General features: G+C 53.1%; 2 protein-coding genes across 3 annotated transcripts in view; one reads left to right on the top strand and one right to left on the bottom strand.

Annotated features, from left to right (window-relative positions):
• The window catches only part of POLA1 (DNA polymerase alpha 1, catalytic subunit), a 181649-nt gene extending 175577 nt beyond the window's left edge, over window positions 1-6072 (top strand). For both annotated transcript variants that reach the window (XM_030282374.4, XM_030282381.4), the window contains exon 37: window positions 4790-6072. In XM_030282374.4, coding sequence (XP_030138234.4) covers window positions 4790-4932 — 143 coding nt within the window. In that variant the 3' untranslated portion in view covers window positions 4933-6072. The remainder of the gene's footprint in view (window positions 1-4789) is intronic.
• A 4400-nt stretch (window positions 6073-10472) lies between these two features.
• ARX (aristaless related homeobox) lies at window positions 10473-17716 on the bottom strand. The gene is made up of 5 exons (XM_002195148.7): window positions 17385-17716; window positions 15569-16289; window positions 14260-14305; window positions 11980-12308; window positions 10473-11056 (listed from the first exon to the last, which is right to left on the bottom strand). The coding sequence occupies exons 1-5, from the start codon at window positions 17575-17577 to the stop codon at window positions 10816-10818; spliced, it is 1530 nt and encodes a 509-aa protein (XP_002195184.3). The 5' UTR covers window positions 17578-17716; the 3' UTR covers window positions 10473-10815.
• Between the last annotated feature and the right edge of the window lie 2895 nt (window positions 17717-20611).

Consider the following 20611-nt stretch of genomic DNA (forward strand, 5'->3'; position numbering starts at 1 on the left):
TAAGACTTGGGTTAGTAAATTTCCTTCTTTAGACCAATGAACTGGCATTGCTGATAGATGTTTGAGGACAGCAGTGTCATGACGGAATAATTTAATTGCTTTATAGCCGAATTTGATTGTATTTGATTAGAAATAAAAAAGCAACTGTGTTAGAGGCTTCCACGTCTGTTCATTAAATTGCTGTTGACTTTTTTCATTGACATTCCATAAACGACAAAGTTAAGGTTAACAGTATAAATAGGGGTGCTGTGGATTATGAAAGGGGAACCCATGCAATTAAAAAAAATGGCTTACATAACCTGATATCATAATAGACAGGATATTTATTTAACTTGCAGTAAATTGACACACCTCTAGACAGAGACAATTATGACTGACTGTAAAACATCTGACAGAACCAATTATGACTGACTGTTGTTTGCTACCTTTGCACAGAAATAAATGAAACACAGATATTTGGAACAGAGACTGCTGCCTGTGTGTCTAAGCTTGCTGTAATTAAAATACAATAACCAGTAGGCGATGTAAAAAATTCAGGAACTAATTTAGTATGTTCTTTAACTCCTTAAATAAAAGTGTGATAGAGACATGCTTTACATAAATGATGCTCTGCAGGGGGTTTTGTGCATTCCCAGACAAACCAACATTTTGGCACTATGCTCATAGGCAGCTATGTTGTTTCTCATGTACCTGGTGAAGATACATGCAGACAAATACAAAGGAATGTGATATATTTTTAATTCTCACTCTGAGTGAGAAAGCTACTCACTCTGAAGAGGAGGCTATCAACAGAATAATTGGGGGAGAGAAATTTAATAGTTGACACAGTTCAGTTGTCCAATCAGGAAGAAAAAAATCGGAAGACTTTACCTGAGCCACATTTTAGGGAATCCGAAAATTAAAGTTCTTCATCATGGCTATCAGGTTACTCAGCATTATTTTAATAGAAATTAAGAGAAATTGCAATAAATTGAAAGCATGCAGTTAGGTATAGGTCACCTCCAAATATCTCCATTCTTGTTTCCAACATCTGAACAGCATAGGGTAAATGGATTTCAGGAACCTTTAAAAATTTTTAAATTTTTTTTTTTGTCCTTAATAATATAAAAATATCCCTAGGTAGCTAAACAAGGACTTGGATGGGTACTAAATTTGACAGGATATCCAAAAGTTCAGACTGTGTTTTGTGACGGGAATGGGGGGCAGTTATTTTGGGAGGTGGAAGGAGGGATTACCTGCATGCTTGGTGATATGATTCTGTAGTATTTACCAGTCAGTGGTTTACTAACTTTAGAAAATACAGTACCTGAATTTTACTTGCATACAGTCAGAAGCACATTTTTTATTTATTTCTATTAAAATAACTGCATTTCTTATTTTATATTTTTTTAATAATGTCTTTTGTATGCTTTGCATGTATAGAAATATATCTCATTATGTATAGCCATGTATACATTCTGCAGCAGTGGTCATTTTAAAAATTGCTCATTGCCACTGAACTTGGATGTTTCTAAAACAATGATGGGGTGATAATGGGTAGAACTATTTCAGAATGTGAGTACTAAAAGGCAATTTCAGTCAGTTTGTATAGCTTAGTTTTCAGAAAGCCTTAGGCATGTTATTGATTAAATTCTCATTTGGAAGAAAGTAGGAGCTTTTATATGCATCTCTAAGTTGGATGGTGGGGTAACTCAAAGGTATTGACTGGCTGTGTGATATACGACGGTCACAGTTGTCTTTTACTCAGAGGAGCACAGAGTGATGCCAGTTGTCATTCTTACTCTGCTGTGTGGCAGCGTAAATAGTCCCCTTTCTAACCAACCTGGTGGGAAAAGTCAATATCCCATCAGCAAAGGAGGTAAACACATCAGGAGCTGTGTCCTCTCTCATCTTCCCCTGCTCTGTATTACTACAGTTCTTTAAATCTCTTCTCCCCAGTCATCAGATGCACTTGTGTCATTCAAATGCATGGTGCTGCAGACACAGCCCTGCCTGCCTCTCCTCCCAGAGCTCCTGGCTCCCATTCTCTTATAATTGAAACTTAAAATTGGCCTCATTACTTCAACGAGGCCCCTCATATTTCTCCTTTTCTTTTTTTCTTTTCAGTCCACCCTTTCCTGCCTGACTCTACAAGGGTAATTGCATCTAAGAAATGTTTGAAGCATACTGTCAGAAAGGTTATTGCGTAAAACTGGAGTTTAGATTTAATGTTGGGGGGAGCTGGGAGCTCTGTTAGTGGTATGGCTGGAGCCCTGAATCCTGAATTGGAGCTGTACACGGGCCTGTATTTCTGTTCCCTACTTTCAGCCCTGTATTGTTTGCCTCAATGTTCTAATGATTAATGTGCCTTCCTGCTCTGTTCACATGTGCCAGCTGTTCACATTGATGTATTACCTTGATCCCTCCTGAGCTCCAGGAAGCTTTAAACTATTTTGGCCTAGTTTCGAGGTATAAGGATGGAGTTGTCCACAGTTCTTGGTCAAAAGATCATGGTTTGGCTAATGTGAGCAGTTGCAAGTGAGCCCACTTACTGTGGGCTCACTTGCAAAAATACATAAACAAGTGAGAGCTCAGTTTGTGGCAAAGTGGGATTGGTGTTTTTATGGATGTGGTTAAAACAATTTTCAAGGTTCGTTTAATGTAACCCTATATCAAATACTTTCAGAATAGTTAAATGTGTTTATGCCATAGTGACTTCAGACTGTTAATGAGTAGATTCACATAATCAAGCTTTTGTTGTATTGTAGTTTAAGGAAAATCCAATTCTGCTAATAAACTTTTAGTCATTACTATCTGTGTAACAGTAAAAATGTGGTATCTTCAACAAGGCATCTTCCTCTGTTTGCTTACTGCCCTGACATAACACATAACTTCTTCACAACAATGCATGAAAAGTGCTTATCAAAATGCTTTTAATCAATATTCACTTACTCAGGCATCATTAATTGAAATTTTTTATTTAATTTTTAAAGAGTTGATAGCTTCATGCAAAGCAGTTAACTTCAGTGGAACTTTGTGAGTAACATGGAAAACCTAAGCAGGTGGCAATTTCTCAGTAAAACATTGCTGTTTGTATTGTATCCAGAGCTAGTCTGCTGAGCTCATGCTACAACATCTGAGGCTCTGAAGAAATATTTGTAAATCCTCAGGGAGGAGGAAGTCACAAACCTCAAAATTGTAATAGCCTTTCCAGTCACTGTGCCTCCCATCCCTGCCATCTGCTCATGTAGCAGTCCTTGGCTGCTGAGATGAAGCTGTCTGATGGGACACCTTCATCTCAGTCACATCACAGAGATGACTCAAAAAACCTCTCCCTAAAAATGTTTTCTTAAATAAACTTCACTGTTTTTAGAGACAATTGGTTTATCATCTTAACTTGTGCTGTAGACTAAAAGCTGATTGAGAGGGGATGGAGTTTCCTCTGTTATGTACTCAAAGGACAGAGAGGGCTGTGAAGGTGCCAGGGAAAAGTGAGGCAAAGCTAATGAGCAATAGAAGGATGGTGTTGGTTGCTCACAAGACACAGGCTTTATCCTGCACCACAGTGGCTGCAAATCTTGACCTGCAAGTACCTGTGCTGTGCTCTCCTAGTCCTGCTGGACGTGGAGTCCCTCCAGTCTAAAAGCAGAGAACCTGCCTGGGAGGCCACCTTGTTCTGCAGTGCTTGTGCTCTCCAGTGTTCTGGGGTGTAACTGCAGGAACAATAGGAGCTGGTGTTCCTAGAATGTGGAGTTGGTCGGAAAGTAGGAGCAGAACTGTACTGGATCTGCATCCACTTGGCATTGCTGTATAATGGAGTAGTGGAATATTTTGCTCTTTTAGTCTTTGTTCACAGCTTTTATAAAGGAAAAGCTGGACAATCACCCAAATAAAATCCCTTGGGTCTGTTATTTTAATGGCAGAAAAGTTGGGGAAAAAACCCCAACAGAAATAGAACAGCTTGGTCTTTGCTGCTGAAATATGTACAGACTCATGCACATGACTTTGCACACACATGAAGGTACAGGTGAATAAATGTCATGTTCTCCAGACATCTCTTACCAAGCATTTGGGAGTCTCTTCATTCATGTGTCAGGAGAACCTGACATCTCCTGGTTGAGATACTGAGTATCTTCTCTGCATTTTAGGGTACAGTAACATGGAATTCTCCTTGTTTATGCTACTTCCCTTTTCCTTCCAGTGCCTCCATAGTGCTGAGGATCACAATTCCTATCCTGCACGCAAGGTGCATGTGAGAACTCACAAGACTGGTGATGAGTCTGACCCAGGTTGTGCCAGTGCCAGTATTAACAGCAGGGATGAGGGACATGAATCTCCTTCACTTCTGAAGCCACCCTGGGGCAGAATCTCTCCCTACTTTTCAACCCCTGGGATCTCTGGATAGTTCTCACCAAGTTAAAGCACCTACTCCTTTTAAATGAGATCCTTTCAGACCCAGCCCAGCTATTGTTTACTTTCTCTGACAGTGAACTCCCATTTCAGTCCAGCTAGATGACAAAACTGGACTAGGGGTGGCTCTTGCCAGTTTTTCCCACTGCTCCCATGCTGGTGGGGCTGAGGGAGCTTCAGCCTTGGCTCCATGGCCAAGGTTCATCACAGCTCGTGCAGGAAAGGCAGGGAATGCAGCAGACTGTGGGATAGCTTGCTACAAATGTGCTCTTTGCTAACTACAACATTCACCTTGCTTTAAAATACTTCGATTCATAGTGTAATGAATGTAAAAATCCTGTCTTTTTGTGGTCATTTAATCCCTCTCTGTGTTTTGGGTTTTTCCTCTTTGTTCTTCTAGAGTATTTGAAGAAGAAGCAACTCAGGCGGGAAGTCTCTGAGGCCTACAAAAGACTGAAGAGCACCGTAGACAAATGCCTGTCCATGAGTGGCTACTCAGAAGTGAACCTTGGCAAACTCTTCACCGTCAGTATTGGAAGATAGATCTGTGGGAGAGTCCAGTAATGAAAGACAGAGATTGACTAAAAATGGAGGGAGGCTAGTCCCTTGTTTATCAGTAATGGTCTCTTCAGCAATATTCTATTTCAGTATTTACAATGATGTTTTAATAATCTTGTCTCTTTAGAGGAGGAAAAATGGGAGATGAAAACAGGATGTATGATTCTCATGGATATCAAGTATTCAAGGTGTTTTTATCTTCCTTCTTTTTCTTCATTGAGAAACTAGGGTTATTAAAATATGGAGTAGTTGATTTTTGCAATATTTTTTGTTGTGTATTTAGACCTATGAGGGAAAAGGGGGTGGGGGAATTGCTGCTTTAATTGGATAATTCCCAGTGAGAGTTGCTGGAATGTAAGTGATCCTAGACTTTGCTCCAGGGTATTTACTAGAGGTGCTCTCAGGAAGAGAGGTTAGTAGAGGTCTCAGTAGGAGCACTAATGTTTTGCCTTTTCACGGTTTATCTTCTTCCTGATCATAAACATACCAATTAAAAACAATACTAAACCTAAATGCATTTAAATGTCTTATTACCTTCTGAACAGGGGTAGGGACTCTTTACTTTGAAATTCATTAAAGAACTGAAACCTGGAGGTGCTAAAAATAGGGACCATTCTTTTATTAGCAGTCTTTCCAAGCATCTTTAAGCATAGCATTTTGCCAAGTTGAAGATTTCTGTGTGGATGTAAAGACATGCACATGAACAAAACCCATTTCACTCATACAGAGGATATAAATGTGTTTAATTTCTAAGTATTTGAAAGTAAGCAATCGATAGGGAAAAATATTTTTGGGATGGCATTGTAACCAGTAACAGGGGAATGGAAAACAGAAAATCATAGTTACTGTTCTGTAATAATTACTGTGTTGGAGATTTTACAGTTTTCACAAACATTGTATTTTTCATTTACTTCTAATAAAATGACAAGCAGATATGACAAGAGAATAAATTTGGGTACATGCTTTTGTACACAAAATATTGTTGTACTCTGTTCACTGTTTAGTTTGCAATGTGATATATTAATGTAAGGTTATAAAAATTGCTTTTAAATCTTAAACAGTGTAAAATGTAAAGTTTTTTCACACTTGAAGGAAAAACAAATAAAGTTTTCTAGTAAAAGATAATTTGATTCTACGATCTGATGATTGAAAATAGTCCATGCTAGGTCATATTGCTCTGGATTTCTCCTGGTCTTACAGAATTGCTTGTGTGTCTGTTTTTAGGATGAGCAGCCATTAACAAAGGGAGCTTGAAGTAAAAGTAAGAGAATCAGCATGAACATGTTGGGCACTGTAAGATTCATGTGTCTGTGTTCAGAGTATTTTATGACATTCATTTGTCCCCAGAGTGGCATTTGGGAGAAGCTGTGTGTCAGTATGGGTAGTGTCAGTTTGAATATGCCTAAATACCCAGTCATCTTCCTAGCAACTTTTGGAACCAAACCCTTTCATTTCTGCTCACATGGAATCACTACAGTGAGAAATGGAATCTATGCAGTCTCTGGTGTTGTGCAGGTGTTGTCCCACCCTGGTGAGCTATTGATCCTTCCCAATATGTTTAGTTGGGTTTAGTACTGTAAAACAGACTTTATTTGGAGTCTTTGTCTTGGAAAGAAGGTGTTACTGCCAAGATGCCATACTGAAGTTACAGAACTTCAAAAGATCCTGGTTTCTTGTAATTCCATGCAGGCATTTTTAGATTTTTTGTGTCCAGCCCAATTAAGATTATGAAGCTATTACTGATATATACTGATTCTACTGGGTAGAATGCCTTAGGAACGTGAAAAGTGTGACCTTCTCCTCCAAACATTAGGTATACAAATAAAATGGATAGATATGGCGTAACCTGACCCTGTGGCACGTGTATGTATCTGTATAATTACAGCTGAAGAGCCTGTTAATTTGCAAGTTTAGGGATGTTTAGATTAAATGAGAGTGTTGTGGAATGACTGTGTAGGGTGCAGCAGCACAGAGTGGCCCTGCAAGGGGCTGTTCCCCCACACACCGAGGCGGAGGAGCCGTGAGTGGCACAGCCCCGGAGTCCCGGCCAGCCACAGTCCGGGGGGGCTGAGGATGGGAAATGAGGGCTTTTACCCCGAATGGAGGCTTTTTTTGATTCCTCTCAGCAAAGCTGGTCAGATCAGAGCTGAAGTCTTGGCAGGGAGTAAACCGGATTTTTTTTCCCCTCCCCTCTCCCTCTCTAATCAGCTCTGGGCACCGTGCCTCGTCTTGGCCCCTCAAAAAGGCTGGGAAATGCAAAATCATCTTTATAGCATTTAATATTAAATGGAGCTGGTAAACGCTGCGCTGTAAATTTGGGAAAACTAAAGTTCGGAGGTTTGCATTCTGAGGCTGGTCTGGCCTGAATCGCCTTCCCTTCCTTTTCCTCCTCAATATCCCCCTCCCCCACCCGTGCTGTTAAAATTAAGGTTTGTGTTTATTTGTATTTATTTGCAGTTGGGGAAGAGGAGTGTTGATATATGGAGCCGATGGCCAGGTTTCGCTGATGACATATGCGATATGAAAAAGAATTCCCATCCACAAACACAGTTGCTGCTGTGCCAAAATCCCTCTTTTCGCCGCCAAAGGCAGTTTTCTAAGGCCGAAGCGGAGCACATCTTCCCCTTCGAATCCATCCCCGTCTTCTGCAGGGCACCTTAAATGTGCCTTAATTGAATAGTTCTCCCGCACCCTCCTTATAGCAGTTTAATAGATTAACTCATCTGTGCCAGCTTCAAATTTCAGATTAAAATTCCTTCATCCCGAAGGCAGCATTATCAGGTTGTTGGAGGCTGTTTTCAAACCTTGGTTTTGAATAGCAGCGGCTCTGCATTAATTTAACCACTAAGCTAATAAGTAGGTTTCGTTTTGTTATGCTAAGCTTTATTGCTTTTCTTTTGATCAGAATGGTGTTGTTGAGCAAAGCAGCAGACAAGGCATTCTTTGATGAGGGAATTAGCGCTCTATTCTTCCTCTATTATTCATAGCACAGTGGAATATGTAAGTACCTGAGGGTGTCAAAGGAGAGCAGGCTCTATTGCAAAGTGTTCGCCTTGTTTCTCTCAATAGCTGACTATGAGATGATAAACCGCTTAATACACTGCACTAATTGGATGAGAGCAAAAAGAGATGGGAATTAAGGCACGGCGAAAGGAGAAAGTGCTACCAGCCTTCATTCACTCTTTCACCACTTTAACAGCACCAAAGGAGGCACAAGCTTTCTATAAGCAGACTAGGGGTTTTGTGCGGAGATAAAATGAACCTGTTAGTGGATTCAGGTAATACACTAATTATTGCACAGTATAAATACCACTACTGGTTTTATAACACGGAGGTAAACTTCTTTTGAGAAGGTTATAGGATTGCTTGGCAGCAGTATAGATCCTAATAAGGGACCAGAGTAATAACCCCCTGGATTAACAAAATTGCTGCTTGCAGAAGTATGATTCGGGCTTTTACGAAGATTTCAGCAGAATGAATAAAAATGACTGAATGACATTTCTTAATGCCTAATGGCTTGATAATGATTCCCTTTTCTTTGAGGCAAAAATGTATATTTCAGGCTGCACTGTTAATAACGTCCAAGGAACAAGCCTTATTTTTCCCATAAATTTTTTTTTCGTGCCTATGGTGGGTTTTAGAACTCAAAAATACGGCTGGGGGCGGGCGGGGTTGGGGGTGTGGGATCTGAAATGCCGTGAGTGGAGGGGGGAGCTGCGGGGAAGGGTCGCGGCGGGCTCCCACGCGCGGTGCTCGCTCCAGCGGCGCTTCCCGGCCGGTTCTTCCCGGAGCCGGGGTCGCCCCCGGAGCCGCCCGCTGGGCCGGGCTGCCTCGGGGTGCCCTTGGGCTCGGCTCCGGCCCCGGCCCGTCGTTGTGGAGCGCTGCCGAGATTGGACCAAATCACCCAAAAAAAGAACCCCACAGCCCCGGCGCTCCGACCGCCCGTGCGGGGGCCGGGGCTTGTTCGGGAGGGACCAGGAGTCACCACGGCCGGGGAGGAGCGCGGGGAGCGCGGCCGGGGCTTCCCGCATTTCGGCCCCTGCCCCGGGGAAGAGGCAGACGGGACCGCTGCGCCCAAAAACGAACAAACAAACAAAAAACCAAAACACGGCCCCCAAGAAACCCAAAAACAATTAAAAAAAAAAAAAAAAAAAAAGAAAAAAAAAAAAAGGAGGAGGAAGAAAACCACCCGGGGAGTAATAAAAGAAGACGGAAGAAACGGAAGTTCACCTCCGAAGGGGCAAGCGCGGAGAAACTTTTGCAGCCCCAAAAGTGCAGGGGCGGCCAAGCGTTCCCCAAAAGTCCAGATTCTCTCCCCCGCTCCCGACTTTCGGCAGCGGCGGAGCCGGGGGCTGCCCGTCCCCGCCCGGCGAGCGCCGGGAGCTGGGGCGGCTCCCGCGGTGCGGCACCGAGAGGCGGCCCAGAGCACGCCGGGCTGGGCTGGGCAGTGCGGGGACAGCCACGGTGCCGGGACAGAGCGCGGACAGGCGCGGCCGTGGGTGCCCCAGCCCGCCCCGCGATCCGCGGATCCCCTCGCAAACGGGGCTGCCACGCCTGAGCTCTGGCCGCGCCCCGGCACAGCGACCCGCGCCCACCCAGACCCCGCGGGGGGGTCCCCGGCGCTGAGGCTGGCGGGGCTCAGCCCGGCCCCGCAGCCCCCACAAGGACAGGGCTTTTTGCTTTTCTTGTGATTTTTTTTTTTTTTTTTTTTTTTTTTTTTTTTTTGTTAAACATATATTTTTGTTTATTTTCTGAACGTGGCACTTCTCCACCGGATAGCAAGGAAAAGTGTTAACAATAATGACATTACACGAAAAAGTACTGTACCATCGCCTCTTGAGGGTTTCAGAAACCTCTACAGTTAATAAGTTAAATAAAGAGTTTGTACATAAATATTTGTCTAGGAACCCTATTATATCTACAACACAGTAAGAATCTACAGAATGACAAACTTTTACAACACTACACTGAGTGCAATTGTTTTATAACTTTTCAAATATACAAAGCTCTGTTCTTTTTTTATAACAATGGTATGTACAGAATTAATAATCACAGTTTAGTGACTTAAACAGTCCATATTCTAGCAGTGTATTTCGCTTTGGTTTGATATAAAAACCTTGGTTGGTGTAGTGATAAAGAATATAACAAGAAAAAGATATACCCTTTCCCCTAAGTGCACTGGTTATCTTACAGCATCAAATTTACTTTCAGTTTGCACTGTCAGCATCCTTGGTTAGCATATGCAGCTCGTTGCAACATGTAAAATAGTTCTCCAGCGCTTCTAACTGACCAACGTATCCTAGGATGCTATTTTAAGAAGGTGTGGGTAACTTTCCCCCTCTCTTAGCTTCTCTATTGTTGTTTCACTTTCTTAATTACAATTATATTTCTTTCTTTTTTTTTTTACTTGCCAGATAAACAGAAGGAAAAATATTTAGTGTACGAAACGCTAATATATAGTAACTTTTATTCGGTTTTTTCTTTTTTTTTTCTTTTTTTTTTTTTTTTTTTTACTTTTTCCCCCCTTATGTTCATAGAGGAAACGGACATGCCGTACATTTAAGAAATGTACCAGCCAAGGAGTTACTTATTCAGGAAGTTTTAAGCGTCATTTCACTCATGTGAGGGCTGATGCGAGAGGCATTCACTTTCCCCAAGTTCCTATCTTGAGGACCTACTACAGTCTCAGCTGCTGGTCCTCTGTTTTTAAAAAAATCATTATTATTTTTCCCCCCGTTTGGTCTTGATTCATGCTGTCTGAGGTGACCTTTATTGATTCGCGTATTTACTCTCCTCTTCTCTCCCTCTTTTTTCTCTCCCCCTTAAAAAAAAACCCCTAACCCGCACCCCGCGGACGGCAGCCGTGCCTTAGCACACCTCTTTCCCCGTGCTGTTCCCGGGGAGGATGTTGAGCTGGGTGAGCTGGGCGGCGTGTTCCTTGGCCTTCAGCCGCAGGGCGGCGATGCTGGACGCCCGCCGGTCGGCGGCGGCACTGGCCGGGTCCCCCAGCCCCGCCGAGCCCACCGCGCCCTCGGCGGCCGGCGCCGGCTGCCGCAGCAGGGCCGCGGCGCTGGAGGCGCTGCCCAGGGGGGACATGGTGGAAAAGAGCCTGCAAGGGAAGCACAGACGGCCGTCACCGCCGCGCCGGGGACCGCCAGCCCGCACGGCCCCGGTCGCCTCCTTCCCGCCAAGCGCGGACGCGTGGGGACAGAGACTCGCTAGAAATACCCGACGGCGGGCAAGCGAAAGATTTTTTCGGGAGAAAAAAAAAAAAAGGGAGGAAAAATCGCTGAGCGTGGTCCTCCCAGACTTGCCGCAGTCAAGGCGGCGGTGGCCGGGGGCTGCAGCCGGCGGATGTGCGAGGGGATGTCCCCGGTCCTGGGCAGGCAGCGCTCGCTCTCCCCGTTACCCGGACCCGTCCGCCCTCCGCCTGCCCCGGCTCCCAGCAGCGCTGCCGGGGCCGCCCGGCGCTCCCCGCACTCGGCCCGCGGTCTCTCCGCGGCTCCCGCGGGAGCTCGTCCCGACGCGAACCCGTGGGAGCAGCTCAGCCCCACGCATGCCCGCGGCCAAAAATCCGCCCGTGACGATCCCCCCGCGGCCGGAGCGGCTCACGGCACCCGGGATGGCGCGGCTTCTGCTCATCCCGACCGGCCAAATACCAGCAGCCCCCGCCCCGAGCGAAGCAGAGGCCACGCGCGCACGCAGGGAAACCCACGCAAGGGTTTCGTTTCGGCGTGGGAGCGCCGCTTCCCGCGGGCCGGTCCCTCGGGGGCCCTGCCCCGCCCGGGCTCCCGCGGCCCGGCCGCCCCCACGGGGAACCCGCGGCCGCGCGGGGGGCGGGCGGAGGAGCCGCCCCCGCCCAATGAGCGGCCGCGGCGGAAGCACGTGACCCGCGCGGCGCCCAATGGGCGCTGGCTGCGCGGCGCTCCAAGTTCGAACGGCGGGGCGGCCGCGCGCGGCGGGTCCCGCGTGGGCCGCGCTCCCCGCCCCGGGACAGCCCCAGCACTGCCCGGTGCCGGCCGCGGGCGGTACCTGCCGAAGGCGGGGCTGATGAAGGCGGGGTGGCGGAACACGGCCGCGCCCAGGAAGGTGCCGAGGCCGAGCGGGGTCCCGCCGGGGGGCAGCGCCGCGGAGCCGGGGGGCGGCGGCGGCAGGCTGGGGAAGGCGGCGGCCGCGGCGGCGGCGGCGGTCCAGGCGGAGTCTAGAGCTGGGTGATGAGGAGGGAAAGGACTAGCATCAAGGTATGGACTGAGGGGGTGAGTTGCTGACAGGGGACCAGGGAAAGGCAAACCTGGGGGGTGTGTCTGAGCCCCAGCCTTTTCCCTCTTCCGCCACTTAGCCCTACGGTTCTGGAACCATACCTGAAAGCCAAAAGAAAAACCGGTTTTAATACGCCTGCCCGCGCCCCCGGAGCGGCGAGCCCCTCAGGAGCCCCGCACCGGCCCGACGGCCACCGCTCCTCCGCCGCCCCCGAAGCGGGATCGCCCCGAAAGGGGCCGGCCCGCGGGGGCCACGTGTGTCGGTGCCCGCTGAGCCCCGGGCTGCGCCGACCCACGCCGGGGCCGACACGCGGCTGTCGGTGACACCCCCGGCCCTGTGGCGGGCCCTGGCTCCCGGAGGGGCGCAGCAGTTCTACACCCCCGCACATCTTTGCGGCAGGCCGGCGGTGCGGGCAGATATCGGAGCGGGAAGCGGATCCCGCTGCGCTGGAGCAGCGGCAGTACGTTTTCCCAAGAGGACTACGCGGGAATTATTCCGCACTCACACCCACACCGCGACTTTTTTTTTTTTTTTTTTTTTTCGTTAAAGGCCATATTTACAAATTATATAGTTTGGGGATTGTAGTTTTTTTTTTTCCCTTTTAGATTTAAAGAGAGGGAAAAAACTCGTAATTTCACTGATGTCTGAAACGAAGAAATAATTTCCGAGGCAACCAAGCAGCAAATATAGATTTCAAGGTTGCCCTTTTAAGATCTATTTTATGAAAGTTAGGATGCCATGGCACTGCCATACTTTCTCTCTTTTACCCCTCCCACAAAGCAAAAATCGTGAAATAAAACTGCTTAAAGCAGGAGAGAGGTAGAGGAAAATAAACCGCATTTCAAAGGAAAATAAAATATTCCGTTAATAACCAAGTGTGGGGCCATCACACGCACCTACAGACAGAGAATTTGAGAGACAGACGTTTGTAAATCTTTTGGGGCAGGGGTGGGCAGAGTTTTTCCTGTTATGCTTGGCTTTGTAAGCTCAGTATGAGACCCTTCCTTCCCGGAAGGCAGAAAGGCAGCAGCACTGCGAGTCTCTCCGTACAGTTGTTCAGCGGGAATTGATCTCCACGCACGCCTATCTGGGTACCCACGATGAAGAGGCATTGTGTTCGTGCAGAAGGCAACAGCCTGGCACGGAGGGAGCGTCTCTCCCTACTAAAACTCAATTAGCAAGCTGTCCTCACTACAATTCCCCCTTATTGAATTAATAAGTCTGAGTAGACCCAAAGGTAAACGAAGGGACTCTCATAATTCATATTCACTTAATTACATCTTCTGCCATGAATAGAGGAGAAAGAAAGGGGGTGTCTTTCTGTTAAAAAAGTTATTTAACTTTCCCACGACTTGTTCCCCTGAGCTGAAAATACTGATTTGCTGTCACATCTCTGTTTGACAATGGAGAAATGTGTCAACAGAAAGGAGGGGACAAATCTCATCATTAGCCCCTCTAATGCAAGAAGCTGTTGTGTATTAAATGAGCCATATGGAATTTATTATGCTTTATCAGCGCCCGATTTTAACTGTAAAGTGATTTGCTCAGCTTCAAACCCAGAGACATCTGTTTTCTGTTGGCAATCAGGGCATCCCAATGTTTATCGTCTCTTTGGTTATGAGACCCGGGTTGGGAAATGCACTCTGGTATGGGGCGGCAAACACCTTTAATAGCATTGCACTCACTCACTATTAGATCAATGCAGGCTTATTGCTATCAAAAATGGGAAATCAAATAGCATTAGCCAGCTCCTCGTGCAGGCGGAGAGGAAATCAAACAACATTTCGCCTTCAAATGGCCCTGTTTGTTCTAGCACTAAGTGGGCTTTTATGAAGCCCGATTGGAGATTTGATGGCAGCCAAATACCCGACTTGCGGCCGAGCGGGTTTCTAACAACCGAAACGGGAGCCCTGAGTTTCAATCACACGGGGATTCGCCAGCCGATGGCTCGGCCCTGGCGAGGCCGGGGGCGCCGCCGAGGAGGGCCAGGCCACCCTTCCCCTGGGCGCCACCGAGGGATGCGCCGGTCCCGGTCCCGCCGCTGCCACTCACCTGCACTCGGGCTTCTGTCAGATCGAGCCTCATGGCCAGCTCCTCCCTGGGGGAGACACAGACGCTGCCGTCAGCCCGGGGCACCTCCAATCGCCCGCGCCCGAAATCCCGGTGCCCGAGGCGAGCGGGGCCGGGCCGCGGGCGGACACCGCCCGTCGCCGCCCTCGGCCCGGCTCCGGACCGCCGAGCTGGGCGCCTGTTGGGACTCCGGGGATTTGGCATTCCCTCCCCGCCGCTCCCCAAATTCGGCCAGTTGCAGTCGCAGCTGCCGTGCAGGGGACGGCAGCCGGGAAGCTCCAGACGGAGGTTCACATTGCCACAGTTAAGGTAAATCGGAAAAAACACTAAGGCACTGGAAAATGGCTCATCAGCTCCGTGTCCCAGAGAGGAGCATTCCCAGCATAACTGGGACCCTACCGCGGCCGGAGCCCCGCGCCCTCAGGGCGTGAAAAGCCCTGGAGCAAAACCCAAAGCCGTAAAAAAACACAAAGGAAAAAAAGTGCGGTATGTCCATACACAGCCCGGGCAGCCGCTCCCGGGGCCGGGGCCAGGCGGCGCCCCGAGGTGAGTGCCGCGGGGGATGCGCGGCTCCGAGGTCCAGAGAAAAAAATGCCCCCGCAAACACTCCTGTTCCAACGCTGCCCCGAACCCCAACTCCTGGGCAAAACAAACGAGAAACTGGGAGGGTCTTCGGGATCAAAAAGTGCGATTTTGGGGACTTGATCCCCCTCTAGTCTTAAGGTGGGAGTGGGGAGCTGCAATTTTCTGTCAGCGCGAGGAGAGGGCTGGCAGCCTCTCTCCCTGCTTGCGCTTCCCGCAGGGAGCCGCTGGCCAAACCCGCCACCACCATTTTCAACGGGAAAATGTCCCCGAAAGGATGGACAGAGCCGGGCTGGGCCCCGCCGGGCTCCTTGGAGGCAACTCCGGGCACCAAGAGGCCCCGACGTGCCGGGCCGCTATATTTAGGCAGCGGCACTTTGATCTCTGCCGCTGCCGGGGCTTCCCCGGGCCGGGCTCCAGCCCACGAGCAGCGCGTAACCGATCCCGGTGCGGCCGCGGGGAGAGGCGGGGTGGGCAGCGGGTAAAAATAGCGCCCGGCGGCGGCCTTCAGGCGGGCCTGCCCGGGCTCTGCCGCCTTGGCTCCCCCCTGAACCTGGCCCTGTTCCCCGTCTCCTCCAGCCCGGAGGTGCCCGAGGCAGGATTCACCGCCGAGGGCGGTTTGGAGGCGGGGGTACAGCACACTGCGGCTCCGTCCCGTCCCCCCGGGGTTCGCTCACTCCGCGCTCGGCCGGGGCCCCGGCGCCGGTACCTGGTGAAGACGTCGGGGTAGTGGGTTTTCTGGAAGGCCCTCTCCAGCTCCTCCAGCTGGTAGCTAGTGAAGGTGGTACGATAGCGGCGCTGCTTCCTCTTGAGCAGCCCCTCCTCGGAGTCGCTGCCGGCCGAGAGGCAGACGCTCTCCTCGCCGTCCTTGCCCTCGCCGTCCTCGGGGTGCAGCAGCAGCTCCTCCTTGGGGGACAGATCCCCGCCCTCCGCCCCAGGGGCCGCGGTGGCGCCTCGGCGGGCATCCTTCAGCAGCCCCCCGCCGTCCTCGCCCAGCAGCTCCTCCTCCTCGTCGTCCTCCAGCTCCTCTTCCTCCTCATCCTCCTCCTCCTCCAGCATCTCTTCGTCTTCTTCCTCCTCTTCCTCCTCCGCGGCCGGTGCAGCAGGGCCCGGCCGTTCCTCGACGTGTGCGGCGGGGCTGCCCAGCTCGTCCCGGGCGGGCGGCGGCGCTACGAAGGGCGCGTTTTCACGGTAGCTTTTGCTGCGGCTGATGCTGACCTGGGGCGCCTGGCTGATCTTCAGCGTGTCCCACGGGGCGGCAGCGGGCACGGGGCCCGCGCCCCCCTCCGGTCGCCCCTCCGTCCGGTCCCCCCGCGGCCCCGCCGCCCGCGGCGGCAGCAGCCGGCCCCCGCCCGGCCCGTAAAGCCGGCGCAGTTTGGGGGGAAGGTGCAGCTCGGCCGGTTCGAACGGGGGACTGGCCTTAGGAGACCCTGAACCATGAAAGTGGCGTAGACGGCCGCAGCAATCGGACGGAGCGGGCAGGCGTGGCGGGGAGAAGGGTGCGGAGGAAAGAAAGGAAGGAAGAGAGAAGGAGAGACACGGTCAGTAGGATCTGCGTTAACAGAGCCTAGGGCATGAGTCCAGTCCCTCAGGCATACTTCGTGCACCATTTTCCTCCTAGTACCCCGTCCCTCAGGCCGGCCCCGGCCCGCGCCGATGCTCCCAGAAAGCAATTCCTGGGAAGAAATTCCTCCCGGCCGCTGAGCCTAGCCCGGCGTCCCGCTCAGGGCCGGGACGGGCTGCGGAGGCTCTGACAGCCCCGGGCCTGCGCCGGCACGTTTCCGACAGCGGTCAGCGCCGGACCATATGCCACATGGCGGGGCAGCGCTGGTCCTACTGCGCCCGCCCGGCAGCCCGGGATTCCTCCGCTGGCTTTTTTTTTGTTTTGTTTTGTTCCCCCCTCCTATAACCTTCCCCCCCCTCCCCAAGTCTAGTTTTGGTTTTGGAGGAAAGAATCCCGCCCGCCAGTGTACGCCGGGAAAAGCGGGAGCGAGGCCGCCCATGGGAGCTGCCCATCCGGGCTCCCCGCCGCTCCGGAGGGGGCTGCTCCCAACTTGGGGCCGGGGGCGGCGGCTGCCGGCGGCCCGTTATCACTGCCCTGGCTGCTGCCGGGCGCGGCCCCAGCTCGCTCGCCGAAACCCGTTACAGGTTTTAATGCGAACGGGCCAGGCTTTCCCCCCACACAGATCGTATCTCACACCGATTTATTTTGGCTTTAAAAATTGCACCTATATCGAAAGCAAGAGCAGCCTAAAGCGCCGGTACCCGACCCCCAGGGAAAGAATTGTGACGAATTCCGGGCACGGCTCTGGCTGCTCTTCCTGGCAGCAGAGCAGCCGCTAACGAGCACGGTAACGGGATAACAGAGACCGCAGCTTCGAGGCGGCGCCCGGCCGTGCGGTGCAGGCGGGGAGCGGGGCCGGAGCCGAGCCGCAGGCTGTGCAGGGAATGGGGGACACACAGCCGGGCCTGCCCGATGCCGGGGAAAAGGGACGGGACGAGCGGGATGGGACGGCGGGGCTTACCTTGCGCGGCCTTGTCGGTGTCGGGACGGGCAGAGATGGCGGGCAGGGTGGGCGCGGTACCGAGCAGCCGCACCTTGCAGGGGCTCCGCCGGCCCAGGATGCTGTCGATGCAGTAGGAGGACAGCAAAGTTGGCGATTTACTTTTGCACTCGGGGCGCTCGGCGCAGCTCTCCTCCGGGTAGGGGCCGCTCATGGCGGCGGCAGCGGGGCCGAGCCGTGGGGCCGGGGCGGGAGCGGCGGCGCGGACGCCCCCGCGGCGCTGCCCGGTGCCGCCGGGACGCCCGTCACGGGGGGAGTGAGCGGCGGCCGCGGCGCTCTTGAGTCCCCTCGGCTCCACGTGCGGGCAGCCGCCCCCTGATTGGCTCCCGCCGGAGGCCGGGCGGCCGCCGACAGACGGCGCCCGGCAAAGCCCGGCTCGGACCGCCCCGGATCGGCACCCGCCCCGAGTCGCCGCGCTGCCCCCGGCCCCGCCCCGCCCCGCCCCTCCCGCCGCGCTCCGCCCCCGCTCCGTGGGGGCGGCAGCCGGCGGGGACCCGCTCGAGGGAGCCGTCGGGGGCGGCCGGGATGGGCGGCGTCGGAGTTCCCGTGGCACGTTTTGCCCCGTCCCCACCTCCCCGCCCCGACGGCGGCCCGCTCCCCGCCCGACCCCTCCTTAGCCAGGCAATTCCCGGGCGGGATGGCGTGGGCGGCGCCGGGGGATCCGCGCCGTGTTTTCCCGCGGGCAGCTCCCGCCCGGCGCGGTGCTGCGCAGGGCCGCCGGTGTTTGAAATGGCGCGTCCGCGCTCGGGGCGTTCTGAGGCAGCGCCCGCGGCGGGACCGGCCCCGCGGAGCGCGGGAGCCGGGAGCAGTTTCCCCCGGGCAGGACAGGGCGCGCAGCCCGCTGCGGTGCTGTCCTGACAGCCTCTGCCTTTCTCCGCACACGTATCTCCCCTCCTCCGGCGCTTTCCACGCCGCTTCGGGGCCGGACGACCTCTGACGGTTTTTTATGCTCCTTTCCCTTCCCTGTTGGGCGGTCACAAGTTCAGGCTCTCTGTCTGGTCAGTTTGGGCTCAATTTTGATGGGCACGGTACAGCTGCCTGTCCCCGCTGACGTGTGCGCTCCTGCTCTCGGGCTCCCACAAGCACAACCACGTCGGAGAAACTGCTCCCGGTCACCACAAAGAGCCCGCGCTCTCGTGCGGGTGATGCCCAACCCCGAGCACCGAAACGGAGACAGACAGCCCCATTTTCCCTGTTCATGCCACAGTTGCGTGCGGAACTGACGTCTCCTAATTAACCAGCTATCTCTGGTTAATTAAGAGAAAAGATAAACGACTGCGTGCATGTGTCCTTGCTGGCGTGGAATAAACGCCGCTCTGGCTGTGTCCACGCCCGAGGGCGCACACGCACACACTTCCAAGCTCTAAAGGTGCGTGCGCGGGGACAAACGTTATATCCAGAGTCGTCCCCTCCCTAAGTGGGCCCCCTCAGGGCTCCTACTCCTCATTCGTCCCTCTTCGTTTCCCCCTGATCCGCAGGCCGGGGCGACGCCAGCGGGAAGCGCCCCGACGTGCGCGGCCGGCGGGCCCCGCGATCCACAGCGGGGCGGCCCCAGCACGGCCCGGCTTTGCGGGTGCTCCTGGGCCGGGTACGCGAAACTGCCGATTGCCATCGGTGCTCAGCTCTAGAGAGCTTTTGCCATCCCCGGCACGAGTGGCAATTAGTTCATTAACCCAGTAACTAAAAAACATCCAATCCAAATCCCAAACCAACCAAAAAAAAAAAAAAAAAAAAAAAAAAAAAAAAAAAAAAAAGACCCGGGTTGCCCTTGGCGAAGCTCGGCGAGCAGAGGGGCTGACGCCTCTTGCTTTCGCCCTGGCCGCGCCGGGCGGTTCCACCGGGACTTTTCCACCGGGCTTCCTTGCCGGTTGCCCGGGAGAAGCTGCGCGGAGCCACGGGTACCACCGGGCCAGGAGCGGCGCTCCGACAGCCGGGGAGGCCGGCCCGCATCTGCCTTCCCTACGCTGCCTTGCCGGGCGCCGGCCAAGCCGGTGCGGGCGAACCGCGACACCGCGAGTGGCAGAGCAGGGACGGTCACAGCTGCCTGTCCGACGGGGGGGGACCCGAACCCGCCGCGGCACAGGCGACAGCCGGAGGGCACGGGGGACCTTCGGTGCGGCATCTGCGAGGGCTTCAGCAGCGCCGAGACCCGGCGGTGCGAGCCGGGACTGCGGCGGAGGGAGCTGGAGGCTGTCGGGGACGGGCGGAGCGCAGGGAGCCCTGCTGCGGCCTCCAGCCGTCTGCAGCTTGTTTTCACTCCTTTCCCGCCCCGGTCTCTCGTCTCCCTTTGCCCGAGTCTGGCCAGGGGGCCTCCCATTCCCCACTTTCCGGCGCCCCGGCAGGCCCTGCCGGAGGAAACGCAGCCCCGGCCAGCCCAGGGCGTGGGGCGGGACCGCAGCACTCCCTTCGCAGGCGAAATTGCTTTGCGATGCGAGCTCTCCTCTGCCAGTTCACTTTTGTTGCTTTATTTATTTTTTTAAACAAACTTTTAGTCATTTGTGGTCTCTCCCTCGCCTTCTTTTCTTCCCTTCCCCCTGCAACCTGCTAATTTAACACTGGAGCGCGTTATGGCAGTATTACAAGGAGAAAACGAGAGAGCGAAAACAACAATACTGCAATGATCCAAATGATACAGTAGAATTATAGCAATTATAGTTCTGCTCGGAGAAGAAAACCTTGCTGAGCTCAGCCAAACAAACTGATACCTTGTACGGATAACAAGCCCGGGGACTGACAGCCGGTGCTGAGAGAGGCAGAAGGGCACAAACGGAAATATTTGCCTTATTTCACCCCAGCCAGCCTACATTAACACCCTCGGCTGCCGCTGCCAGAACAATATTCACCCCAGCTCTTCGCACCCGGGGCCTCCGCGATGAGTTTCTCCCCAGGGAGCGGCCTCCGCGCCTACCCGCGCCCGGCTCCTCTCGGGCCCTGCCGGGAAGGAGCAGTGGGAGCGCTGACGCTGCCGGGACCGGCCCTCTCTGCAAACCACCCATTCCCACCGCGGGGGCGAGGGCGGTGCGCTGCCCTGGGACCCTCCGGCCCGGCAAGGGGTGTCCCTCGCCGTGTCCCCTCCGAGCGGGCGGCCCCGGCGGGGGCGATGCCCGCCCCGCTTCGCCTCGAAGCGCGGGGCTGATGCGCGGCTCTCCGCGCTGCTCCGCCGGGCCGCGCAGCGGGGCACGGTGACC

Source organism: Taeniopygia guttata, chromosome 1, assembly GCF_048771995.1.
Source record: "Taeniopygia guttata chromosome 1, bTaeGut7.mat, whole genome shotgun sequence".
NCBI lineage: Eukaryota > Metazoa > Chordata > Aves > Passeriformes > Estrildidae > Taeniopygia > Taeniopygia guttata.

Coding starts and splice junctions, on each gene's coding strand:
- ARX (XM_002195148.7), bottom strand. CDS start 17,577: ATGAGCGGCCCCTACCCGGAGGAGAGCTGCGCCGAGCGCCCCGAGTGC. Junction 16,290..17,384: donor CACCGACAAGGCCGCGCAAG/GTAAGCCCCGCC, acceptor TTCATGGTTCAG/GGTCTCCTAAGGCCAGTCCC. Junction 12,309..14,259: donor TGACAGAAGCCCGAGTGCAG/GTGAGTGGCAGC, acceptor TTTGGCTTTCAG/GTATGGTTCCAGAACCGTAG.